The sequence below is a fragment of the Procambarus clarkii genome, chromosome 67, assembly GCF_040958095.1.
Source record: "Procambarus clarkii isolate CNS0578487 chromosome 67, FALCON_Pclarkii_2.0, whole genome shotgun sequence".
Taxonomy (NCBI): Eukaryota; Metazoa; Arthropoda; class Malacostraca; order Decapoda; family Cambaridae; genus Procambarus; species Procambarus clarkii.
Genome location: NC_091216.1, coordinates 3,391,624 through 3,405,370, shown reverse-complemented (window position 1 = coordinate 3,405,370; position 13,747 = coordinate 3,391,624). Strand labels below are relative to the sequence as shown.

Genomic DNA, 13,747 nt, shown 5'->3' with positions numbered 1-13,747 from the left:
CGTCACGCTGTATAAGAATAAAGGTGACGGGGCGACTGCAACAATTACTGTGGAATCTCCCTCCTCAATATTGTTGGAAAGCTGTTTGCTCGAGTCACAATGAAGAGGCTCCAAGTACTTGCAGAGAGAGTGGATTCCACTCAGAATCCCCTCACACAATGCGGATTCCGAGCTAACAGGTCCCCATCGACTTGGTCTTTTCCCTCAGACAACTGCAGGAGAAATGCAGGGAACAGAAGCAGCCACTCTTCGTAGCTTTCATAGATCTGACGATCTGACGAAGGCCTTCGACCTCGTCAGCAGGGATGGCCTGTTCAAGATCCTCCCCAAGATCGCATGCCCACCCAGGGTCCTCAGCATCATCAGATCTTTTCACGAGAACATGGTGGCCATCATGGTCTTTGATGGCCTAACATCAGACGCCTTTGACATCCGAAGTGGAGTAAAGCAGGGCTGCGTCCTGGCTCCAACCCTATTCGGGATCTTCTTTGCAGTTTTGCTGCAGCACGCCTTCGGATCTGCCACGGAAGGCATCTACCTCTGGACCAGGTCGGAGGGAAAGCTCTTCAACCTCGCCAGGCTGAGAGCCAAGGCAAAGGTTCGGCTGAGATGTTTGCAAGCCTTCCTTTTTGGTGACGATTCAGCAGTCACTGCCCATTCATCCGAAGACCTCTAACAGTTCATGAACCGCTTCCACGAGGCCTGTCAGGTTTTCGGACTCGCCATCAGCCTGAAGAAAACACAGATCATGGGACAAGGAGTGACTCCCCACCTGACATCAGCATCTCCAATTCCAAACTGAAAGTCGCTCACGATTTCGTGTGCCTGGGCTCCACAATCTGACTCCTTCTCTCTTGATACGGAACTAAACAAACTCATCGGTAAGGCATCTAATACCATGTCCAGACTGACAAAGAGAGTGTGGGTAAACAATAAGCTGACTGAGTGTACTGTGGAGGTGGTCGCCTATGGGGTATGGGACGACCGACCACGTGGTAATCAACATACACAGAAATAGATATGAAACAGGGAAGACAGTGGCTCACCTCGAGCTGAAGTCTTCTAGGGGAGGGCTGAAGCAATGCGACGGCTTCTCAGGGGCGAGGTCCAACCGTAACTAGCCAATACGGGGTGCCGAATAACCACTGTCTAGGAGGGGTTGTTCACAGGTCCAGCTGCAGTCAGGTGCGGTTCTGTTCTCAGCCCCTCTCCCTCCCCCTCCGGGCATGCGCGTGGGTGTTGCGCAGACGCACGGCATAGGATTGTTGTCCACAAATCAGGAGCACCTAGCATAAGATATTCCCGCTAGCGGGTATTTTAAATATGGTTCCCTCCACACTCCCCCCGTCCCTATAAAACATAGGGTGTATTAAAAACTCAATCTAGACTTAGTATATCCCTTTGGAATGGACCCTCCACCGGCTTTACATTGAGGGGTGGAATGATATATAAATAGCAACGGAAGAGAATGTCTCTGGTTTAACTAAAAAAGTATATTGCGATTGGTTTTTTATTTACACATTTATAATTTACATATTGGCATAATGCTGTTCACTGGTTCTTTCACTAATAAACCAAGGTGGTGTTTAACTTATTATTATAATTATAAAATCACATTTAATACCTGTATGCAATTACTTCTTTGCATCCCATCACTTATATATGGATACTTATGATTATATTGTCTTTGGATTAAATTAGATATCATTTTCGTGATTTAAATTTCCCATATTCATTGTTATTTATACTTCGTACACTCACACTACACTACAATTTTTTCTTTTGTTTACATAAGATTGAATAGCCTATGACCGTTCTCGGTGGTGATCCTGGTCACGAGCTCTATGTTCATGTCTAGCCATCTTGCCACACATATGCCTACTTCCCTGATGTAGGCGGAGGAAGTAGGTTGCTGGACAACCGGCCGTGGTAAGGCTTCTCTTGATAATGTTGTTAACCTTGCCGTGTCTTGCATGCCATCCTCCTGTCCTTTGGCAGAGAAGGCCATACCGTCCGTACCTGTCGGTCACTGCCTCACCGCAAATACACCTGTATTCGGTGTGGATTGGGGCAGCGAGGTGGAGAGCCACTGCAATTTGTAGAGCCTGCGGTGTGAGACGAGTGCCAGTTGCTGACATTGGGGTTGCTAATGCTCTAAGTCAGGCAGTATCGTGTGTTGTCGCAGCTTCTTGGTTGGCAATGGGGCGATCCCAGCTGAATTGCTTATGCTCATGATATATATATATATATATATATATATATATATATATATATATATATATATATATATATATATATATATATATATATATATATATATACATATATATATATATATATATATATATATATATATATATATATATATATATATATATATATATATATATATATATACATATATGTATGCGAACAAGCCTGAATGGTCCCCAGGACAATATGCAACTGAAAACTCACACCCCAGAAGTGACTCGAACCCATACTCCCAGAAGCAACGCAACTGGTATGTACAAGACGCCTTAATCCACTTGACCATCACGACCGGACAAAATGAGGTGATAGCCGAGGCTATTTGAACCACCCCACCGCCGGCACTCGGATATAATCTTGGGCATAGCATTTTACCAAATCACCTCATTCTTTGGGGCACACGTGAGGAACACAAATGCGAACAAGCCTGAATGGTCCCCAGGACAATATGCAACTGAAAACTCACACCCCAGAAGTGACTCGAACCCATACTCCCAGAAGCAACGCAACTGGTATGTACAAGATGCCTTAATCCACTTGACCATCACGACCGGACAAAATGAGGTGATAGCCGAGGCTATTTGAACCACCCCACCGCCGGCACTCGGATAGTAATCTTGGGCATAGCATTTTACCAAATCACCTCATTCTTTGGGGCACACGTGAGGAACACAAATTATACATATATGTATATATATTGTGACGGTGTTCCCCCTTATATTTCTCCCACGCCAGCTGTAAGAGTCATATCCACTTTACCCGAACGTTTTCTACGTTCCGGGGAACAATTTGACATACGTGAGAGCGTGAAGTGTTCTCGCATTGGCGAGAAATTCGCAAAAGAAGAGTGTTTTGGCCAGTGGTTTAGGCCTTTTAGGACGCCAAGATGGCGCCGGCCCCTACAATTTCCCGCCAAAACGTTGTGACGTCAGTGGCACCAGATTTGTCAAGAACAGTAACGTGGCACAGGGAGCCAATGAGAAACGCCCCTGGCAAGTATGACGTCATGAGTGCAGGGGGGTCTGGACAGCGCGGGCCGTGGCGCCCTGGAGTTTGACACGACACATCGAGGAGGTCGGACGTGCGATCGAGGGTCCTGTCAGTCTGACAGTTTTGCCCCGCTCTGGTGGATTTTACGCATCATCCTGTAGTCTGCAAGCACCCTGTGAGGTCATCCTGTAATCCATGTGTTGGACCGAAGAAGGAATTGACAAGAAATGAGCAGCAAGTGCTCCAGTGACAGGTGTGTTGCAAGAAGTGAAGTCTGAGCAGTGACGTCCGGGACGACTGTGCAGTTTCACCAGTTTACGTGACGACGTAGCGGCTGGGCCAATCCACCGAGAGGCAGGAGAAGAACGAAGCTAACTGGAATCAGAACGAGTGCAGCCGAGAGAAAGGACTGCAGACGTAGTTGGAGGAGAAGTCGACGGCCAGGAGACCGACTCCAACCCTTCAAGAGGTTATGGAGGAGCACGGGGCCTGCAGAGGATAGAGCACGGTGAAGACGCATTTTTGAGTGTTGATTGGGTTCCTGGAGAGAGCATCAGTGTGTGTGTGGGGGCATTCCCTACAACGAGTCGAGAGCCGGGACCAGGAGCTACAATTCAACTCTCAACAGAGGACAAGTTCACATCATTGAGGTGGAAGTAGGTAATTCAGTTTTCCCTCCCCATTCCCCTTTAGTCAGCTATTTAGCCAGAGTATCTTCTATGTCGTGAGCAGGGCTCATCAATGTCTATGTCATAGTAAGGCACAGTTGAGCAGAGAGATGCTGTAGAGAGCTGTTGCGAAATATATATGTGGTGTGTGAGTGCACCTGTGATTTATCGAAGGGTTTGCTGTGTCGAGGACATTTACATTCATGTGACACAAATATTATAAGTTTGTGCCAGAGAATATATAAATATAAATGTACAATTTATTAGTATAAGGCTGTGTGCCCCGTATTGACTCATTATTATTAATATTGATGCAATGATCTATATATATATGCTGGAATACTGAACAGTATTTTCATGTGTACAATGATTTACTGTGTTTATTTCCATTGAAGTAATTTACTGTGTTTGGGGCCATTATTGTGATCTACTGTGTTTAATGCCATTACAGTGAGTTACTGTGTTTATTGCCATTGAAATGATTTACTGTGCTTTAGGCCAGTACCGTGATTTATCATGTTCATTGCCATTATAGAAATTTAGTGTGTTTATTGCCAGTATTGTGTTTACTGTGATTTAAAGAAATAGGCGTTTAATGCTAGGAAACAAGTACAGAGAGAGTATACAGTGAGGGGGCGTGGCAGCTGGGAATGTACGGCGGTGGGGGAGTGTTGCCATCGCGTTGTGTTCCAGATTATGAAGAGGGAGTGATTTGCTGCCATGTACCTCGTTGCCTTGTTGTTGATCCAGAGCTATAATACTTTAATATTTTAAGTAAAATACAAAACCACCTTCGTGTTTGTGTTATCCCTCCATTACTTGATGCTATTGAGATTATTGAGTCCATTGAAAGAGAGAGAGGGATTGAGATATAAACCTGCCTGTTACTAGATATGATTAGTGTGCTCTCTGCCACTACTACCACAATTCCACAATACCACTGATGTGTTTCTGGACACGGGAAACACCAGTTGGCGACCTTTCAGTTAGCAGTAGAGCCCTTTGTCGGGGCGGGCACACGATCAAGAGAGTAGATCGTGTTCCCACTCATCTTCAGGCTATAAGGCCGGCCAGGGATAGACTGGGAGACTCTCCAGGTGAACAGTGGCACCTTGAGGATGGAGTGAAGACCCACAGGGCTACAGTAAGTAACAGTTACTACTCCTAGTACTTGATGGTGACTGATGAGAGGGAGAGAAACCTCGACATTGGTGATATTGCCAGGATATTAAGTACGGTTACTTACGCGAAACCCCGACAATATGTCTATATATATATATATATATATATATATATATATATATATATATATATATATATATATATATATATATATATATATATATATATATACATATATATATTAGTATATTTTGGTAGCAGTCTTTCCTGTAGACATATATTATTAAATATGACCGAAAAAGTAAGATTAATGATTCTAACACGAATTTTCTCGATCTTTCGTACATTTCTTTTCACTGTTGGTGGTAATTCAAAAATCAATTCTCCAAAATTCATTTTTATTTCTAGTCTGACGCGACACTTGAGCGCGTTTCGTAAAACTTATTACATTTTCAAAGACTTTAGTTTACACATACACAACTGAATAGAACTTACACATCTCCGATTTGTTTATATCTACATTTGAGTGAGGTGGATGGGGTGAGGTGGTATTAATAGGGTATTAATTTCATCAACACAAGACAGAACACGAAACAATAGGCATTGAATGGAAGTGATTGTAGAAAGCCTATTGGTCCATATTTCTTGATGCTTCTATATTGGAGCGGAGTCTTGAGGTGGATAGAATATAGTTGTGCATTAATTGGCTGTTGATTGCTGGTGTTGACTTCTTGATGTGTAGTGCCTCGCAAACGTCAAGCCGCCTGCTATTGCTGTATCTATCGATGATTTCTGTGTTGTTTACTAGGATTTCTCTGGCGATGGTTTGGTTGTGGGAAGAGATTATATGTTCCTTGATGGAGCCCTGTTGCTTATGCATCGTTACACGCCTAGAAAGAGATGTTGTTGTCTTGCCTATATACTGGGTTTTTTGGAGCTTACAGTCCCCAAGTGGGCATTTGAAGGCATAGACGACGTTAGTCTCTTTTAAAGCGTTCTGTTTTGTGTCTGGAGAGTTTCTCATGAGTAGGCTGGCCGTTTTTCTGGTTTTATAGTAAATCGTCAGTTGTATCCTTTGATTTTTGTCTGTAGGGATAACGTTTCTATTAACAATATCTTTCAGGACCCTTTCCTCCATTTTATGAGCTGTGGAAAAGAAGTTCCTGTAAAATAGTCTAATAGGGGGTATAGGTGTTGTGTTAGATGTCTCTTCAGAGGTTGCATGGCTTTTCACTTTCCTTCTTATGATGTCTTCGACGAAACCATTGGAGAAGCCGTTATTGACTAGGACCTGCCTTACCCTACAGAGTTCTTCGTCGACTTGCTTCCATTCTGAGCTGTGGCTGAGAGCACGGTCGACATATGCGTTAACAACACTCCTCTTGTACCTGTCTGGGCAGTCGCTGTACCACATTTTGTTCTGTCTTGTGTTAATGCCACATCACCCCTTCCACCTCACTCAAATGTAGATATAAAATCGGAGATACGTAAGTTCTATTCAGTTGTGTATTTGTGAACTAAAGTCTTTGAAAATGTAATAAGTTTTACGAAACGCGCCCGTGTCGCGTCAGACTAGAAATAAAAATGAATTTTGGAGAATTGATTTTTGATTTACCTCCAACAGTGAAGCGTAATGTACAAAAGATTGAGAAAATTTGTGTTAGAATTATTAATCTTACTTTTTCGGTCATATTTAATAATATATATATATATATATATATATATATATATATATATATATATATATATATATATATATATATATATATATATATATATATATATATATATATATAAATATATATATATATATTTATATATATATATATATATATATATATATATATATATATATATATATATATATATATATATATATATATATATATATACACATATATATGTTGTTGAATATGACCGAAAAGGTAAGATTAATAATTCTAACATGGATTTTCTCAATATTTCTTATGTTTTCTTCACTGTCGATGGCAATTGAAATATAAATTCTCCAAAATTCATTTTTATTTATGGTCTGATGCCTGAACACGTTTCGTAATGCTTATTTAATTTTCAAGGACTTACGTGTAGACACAAAATACATTACACTTATACTCGATTTGGGTGAGGTGATATGGTACAAAAGTTTTGGATGAAGTGACAAAGATAAGACATAACATGAATCAATGGGTATAAATTGGATATGGAAACATAATGTTATGATCCCAGGTATCTGCGAAGCGAGTCAACTATGAGAGTTATTCTGCAAGACCTGACCTAAATAAGAGGTCACAAAAATATAGATATGAAGATACGCAAAACAATTGGGTAAATTTGACAGACAATTTAAGAGTATGGGCAGTGATCAAGAATAGAAATAAAGGACTTGACATGAGATGTCGAGAGTTTGTGAGGAAGGTAGGAGGCTCAAGGCAGGGGTCTTGACCTCACTCGAGTAGCTGATGTAGGAGCAAGATGCAGTGTCTGTGAGCTCCTGGTAACAAAGGAAGAATCTCATGTTCCGTGCTCCGCCAGAGGAGAATTAGTCAGGCGTTCCTGTATGAAGCCTGGGGACGACTTAGTGCTCTAGTCAGGAAGGAAAGAAGCCCAGTAGAGGAGTTTAAGTAGCGATTTTTGGGGCTGAGGAGCGCGCCAACGTCCGACGGTCAAGGTGTGCCCCTGTACATCTAACTCTGTGGTAAGCTCATTTTAAGCCAGTTTACAGTGATTGCCTATAGTTGATCATGTGCCCAGCGATCGTGGTAAGTGTCTGTTGATATGTTAGGCATGTTTTGATAAGGCAGAAGGCCTAAATAAGAGAGTACAGATGGAGGAACGTCCTGGAGGGCAGAGCAACGTCCATCACCTCCGAATGCTGGCAGGTGACTGAGGAGACTTAGCTCCTCACAGAGGGGCTGCCCCGCAGCGGCAGGGAAAGGAACCATCCAGCGGGAGGCGGAAGATGGATTCGTTCTGGATGGGGGAGTCCGTCCCTACAGCATGTAGAAAGCAGAGAGATGTTGGGTGGAAACATTGTTGTTTATTTTGTTTATGTGTTTATAGGGAAACATTTTTATTGGTGTGTCGATGGGTTACAGGTTTGTCTGGGGAAGGAGTTGCTGAGAACTTCGAAGCCAGCAGAGAGGGAGTAGTTGATGAGACTCCAAGGTTGTGGAAGGTACTGAGCTCTGTGGAAGAGCAGCATTACAGTGAGGAGCAGGACCAGAAGCTGTGAGAAGAGGAGCAGTGGAATGAAGATTCACATGCTTCTGTGATACCAGTGGTGAAGCACCATTGTTGCTCAGGAAGACGTCATGGTGTAGCAGCCTGGAGAGCTGTGGAGGACCCTGGTAGACGATACTAGGAAAACCTGATGATGTCAGGGTAGTGAACTTCCAGATGTGGAAAGGAAGTTCTTATTGACTACTTGTAGAGAGTTGGTAGAGTACTCGAGTGTCATTAGCATGCAAGACGCAGTGAAAGGTGGGTGATTGAATACCATTTTTGTGCCAAGGAGTACTTACACTGAAGTATAGAGTTACAACCGCAGACTGGATTACCTACAGAGTAGAATATATGTTCTAGGACTGATAGGGTGATTGATCATTGTTGTTTATCAAGGAATATTTATGCTGATATTTATGTTATTGCAGTCATAGGCTGATTTTCCTTATATATATATATATATATATATATATATATATATATATATATATATATATATATATATATATATATATATATATACATATATATATATATGTCGTACCTAATAGCCAGAACGCACTTTTCAGCCTACTATGCAAGGCCCGATTTGCCTAATAAGCCAAGTTTTCCTAAAATTATATATTTCCTCTAATTTTTTTCTTATGAAATGATAAAGCTACCCATTTCATTATGTTTGAGGTCAATTTTTTTTATTGGAGTTAAAATTAACGTAGATATATGACCGAACCTAACCAACCCTACCTAACCTAACCTAACCTATCTCTATAGGTTAGGTTAGGTTAGGTAGCAGAAAAAGTTAGGTTAGGTTAGGTTAGGTAGGTTAGGTAGTCGAAAAACAAATAATTCATGAAAACTTGGCTTATTAGGCAAATCGGGCCTTGCATAGTAGGCTGATAAGTGAGTTCTGGCTACTAGGTACGACATATATATATATATATATATATATATATATATATATATATATATATATATATATATATATATATATATATATATATATATATTCTCTTGCTGATAATGCAATATTGTCTTATGAGACTTGACCTACTTGGTGAGGTTGGTGGTATAAGTGGTGAGACAGCAGTTAGGCTACCACTTGACACGCAGATGACAGAGTCCTGATGGTATTGGAGTGCAACCTGACTACTAAAGTATAAATTGTAGGATTCACATTACTATACGTGTGTATGCATTGTGTATGTGCCTTGTCCAGTAAATGTATTCAAATTTGCCGGTGTTTGCTCGTGTCCTAGTGAGGCTTCCCAGAAAATAGAAAGGAGAGAGAAAGAAAGAACCACAGCTGTGGACAGGGTAGAACAGAAAAATATTAAGAGAAAGGGGATTGAGGAGGTCATACCAAATTAGGAGAGAGTGGGGAGTCACAGCGGCTCGAGTGGGTGTGTGCATGTGACAACGAGGCCAGTGTTGGAGCCGCATCCCTAAACGTGTGACGTTGAACCCCTCTCCAAGTGCCAGAAGCACCCAAGGTGATCTCTTGGCAAAAATAAGCACTCTCCGGGTTTTGGGTTGGTTGGTCCATAAGGAAGGACGGATAATTGAACAACATCATCATAATTGTGGCCACAGGAAGAGACAGTGTGGTGGCCACAGGAACAGGCAGTGTGTGTGGTAGCCACATGTAGAAAGAGTGTGGTGACCACAGGTAGTGACAGTGTATGTGTTTGCCACAGGAAGACAGAGTGTGTGGTGTCCACTAAAAGAGCCAGTGTGTGTGGTAGCCACAGGATGAGACAGTGTGAGTGGTGGCCACAGGATGAGACAGTGTGAGTGGTGGCCACAGGTAGAGACAGTGTGGTGGTCACTAGTACAGACAGTGTGTGTGGTAGCCACAGGCAGAGACAGTGTGTGTGGTAGCCACAGGTAGAGACAGTGTGAGTGGTAGCCACAGGCAGAGACAGTGTGAGTGGTAGCCACAGGTAGAGACAGTGTGAGTGGTAGCCACAGGCAGAGACAGTGTGAGTGGTAGCCACAGGCAGAGACAGTGTGTGTGGTAGCCACAGGCAGAGACAGTGTGAGTGGTAGCCACAGGCAGAGACAGTGTGTGTGGTAGCCACAGGCAGAGACAGTGTGTGTGGTAGCCACAGGCAGAGACAGTGTGTGTGGTAGCCACAGGCAGAGACAGTGTGAGTGGTGGCCACAGGCAGAGACAGTGTGTTGGGATTGAGTACTACAGATGTTGGAGGTAGCATGTTTGGAGCAGATGCTCTTTGGTTTATGATCTTGTTAATAATATTTCATGTACCTGATAATTGTTTTGTTGTTGTTACTGGCGGAGAATAAAACTATATGGACGAAGATTGTTTGTCTGACCAAAACCATAACAGTGGCGACGAGAATTAAACATCGCTGGCAGAGAGCCTTGGTACGAGACGTGGTGTAAGGATCAAGACAGTGCAGGGTACGTCGTGTGGACGAGTGGACGCTTCGCATAAAACAGTGGAGTGTGCTACACCGTGGCCATGGCTACCATGTCAATCGAGCCGTTAAACACTGCCAAGATCTCGTTGGACCTGTGGCTCAGCCTGCTGGAAGCAAACATTCAGTACCGGGAGATTAAGGAGGACGCCACCAAGAAAGCGGTACTCTTAGTTTCACTGGGTTCTGAAGCATAGAGTGTTCTCGGAAATTTGTGTGCACCTGAGCTGCCGCACACGAAGACCTATGTAGACTTGATTGCTTTGCTTAAACGTCAGTATGTGGTGAAACCTTCATATCACAGGAATTTGATGGATTTCCAGTGGAGGACGAAAAAGCAGCAGGAATCCGTACAGGATTTATTTGCGGAATTGAAGGCTTTGGCTAACCACTACAACTTCGGAGCACAGTTGGACGGCAGGGTTAGGGACCAGTTGTTCATGGCAGTGGAAAAGGAGAATTATTTCTCTAACCTGGTGGGAGAAAATTTGGATCTACAATCGATGACTTCATGGACAGTGCTGGAGAAGATATTGAACCTGGAAAGGGCTTTTGGAAGTAAGACTTCTACTCAGGAAATTATGGTCGTACAGAGCCAGACCAGATGTACACACTGTGGATACAAGCACATATGTTGGAAATTTCCAACACTAATACAATACTATTGTATTATAATAAATCATTATTATTATATACTAACTACTGCAGTCACTAAATTTACTAACAGTAATGTTCACATAAACTAACCATTATATCTACATATTGATGCTGGAATTCTTACGAAATCAAGCACCAATATTGCGTCAGATTATATCTAGTTAAACACATTTATTGCCAATGTGCTAGAGAATTGAATGTGGTTCTCTAAAATCATCAGTATTCCGTGTGATAATTATTTACGGATAACATAACTCCCAAATAATTCTAAATCGAGAGTTTTTAGTTACAATTGTTATCAAGTAATAGTTTTTCTGTCATGCGTGAATGCCATGGAGAAAACTATAATCTTCTCCATTTCTCGTTTACCACCATAAGACGAGAAAGCCATAATATTTAAATCTCTAGAATCACAACCCAGTCCTTATTAAAGTATTTCAACCAACATTGCGCGAAATAGTATTATTCGTGATAAATAATTTCTGTGGTGAATGCGGGACGCGGGTTGGAGGAGAAGGAGACGCCATTGTTGTGGCTCGTGTTGTGGAGCGAGCAGCCAGCGTGCGTACTTGGACAGAGGAAAGTCGTGGCGTCAGAGTCTGAGACACGTGGCGTTGGGATTATCAGAAAGAATTACACTGATACCCAACTTATAACGAATAATAATTCTTCCACGTGCTCCATAGTGCTCGGTCAAACAATAACGCGTCGAGAATCAAGCCAAACTCTCAATCACGTGTACAACATCGTGGAAGTTTGAGACTGAGACGCGATATCGGCAGACTTCAGCATGTACTGCGCTCATGCTAAGTATATTTTCTTTCTTGATGCATCATTAGAGATTGTATATTTCGTGGGTAGTCTGTCGTTACATAGCGGGACGACAACAAATCTAATGTTAGTACCGCATTAATATTCATTTTCTATTTTCATAAATTTTGAGATTTAAGTAGCCTAGTTCAATGCTATGTAATATCCTTTAAATTACAGCTCGTATGTGAGGAGTCAACGAGTCGTTAACTACATTCGTGTTATTCACCTTTAATGGCTTCTATGTGGAGATCCTGAGATCACGAGGACGAAGCACGAACGATGTCATAGAAATCGTCTTAAAGCTAAGACTTTTTGTACACATTTAATTATTCCATTTTATTATACATATCCATAATATTATCATATCGAGTACTTACTATATGAATTTGGAGATTGATGTGTTTACTTAGATGATTGCTCTTTAATTCTAACAATCTTGAGGTTATCTTGAGATGATTTCGGGGCTTTAGTGTCCCCGCGGCCCGGTCCTCGACCAGGCCTCCACCCCCAGGAAGCAGCCCGTGACAGCTGACTAACTCCCAGGTACCTATTTACTGCTAGGTAACAGGGGCATTCAGGGTGAAAGAAACTTTGCCCATTTGTTTCTGCCTCGTGCGGGAATCGAACCCGCGCCACAGAATTACGAATCCTGCGCGCTATCCACCAGGCTACGAGGCCCAAGCACCAAGCACAATCATTAATATTCTCTATTTGAATTTACCTATTGATTCTATAATATTTTTGGTCATAATATTCTTTACTCAACAATGAACTGGTGACCAACCACACTAGTTCCTAGACATATATGAAGTTCTAGCAATCCCCCCCAATGTAGGTGTTTGAGGCTCTGATTTTAGTTAATTAATCATACAGTCCATTATTTATTTAAGTGATTATTCTTTCTAATATTTATCCATAGACACTGGTTCTTCCTTGTGTTTCTAATGATCACTTTTTATTAGTTTCCCTCTTTTCTCAAAAGTGGGTGGTCCTTTGTTATTAAATTAAATAATTAAATAATTGAGTCAAGCCCCAGATATCCCACATTATGGTCCTTCGAACCGGATAAATATAGATAAATATATACTAATTAGTAATAACTAATCACCGTGTGAAGTAGTTTAGACTAACCATATTTATTAATTGTGTCTACCGGCAGTGTAACACATAGGTTAGCCTAATTCACACCAATTCATTTGCTACTTATACCTCATGTATAAGGTAGCACTCGTGGGACACAGTCAGTTACCCACAACACTTAGACCTATACCTCATACTGAAGGAAGAATCTTTAGGTCACCAGGAGCAACAGCTCATAACTTCTATAACAATTCCACACTAACACCTGCCTCACCATCTAACCATTATTTATTTAGGTGGTAATGACATCCATCCTACTCGACATCCAGCTGAGGTAATTAATCACCTTAAAACCATAATTTCCTCATTTAAACTTATCAGCAATTCAGTAGTATTCACATTGGTGGAAACAGCCAACTGAGTAATAATAACCGTTGGGGAGTAAGCCCAGAATATTACCAAAGAGCTGCCAAATATATAAACTTCAGGCTGAAGAAACGAGTACG

General features: G+C 41.8%; 1 protein-coding gene across 1 annotated transcript; it reads left to right on the top strand.

Annotated features, from left to right (window-relative positions):
- The first annotated feature begins 223 nt into the window (after nucleotides 1-223).
- Nucleotides 224-676, top strand: LOC138355506 (uncharacterized). The gene has a single exon (XM_069310703.1). The coding sequence runs from the start codon at nucleotides 224-226 to the stop codon at nucleotides 674-676; it is 453 nt and encodes a 150-aa protein (XP_069166804.1).
- The last annotated feature ends 13,071 nt before the right edge of the window (nucleotides 677-13,747 follow it).

Bases quoted from the DNA above. Each gene is read 5' to 3' on its own strand.
- LOC138355506 (XM_069310703.1), top strand. From the start codon at position 224: ATGCAGGGAACAGAAGCAGCCACTCTTCGTAGCTTTCATAGATCTGAC.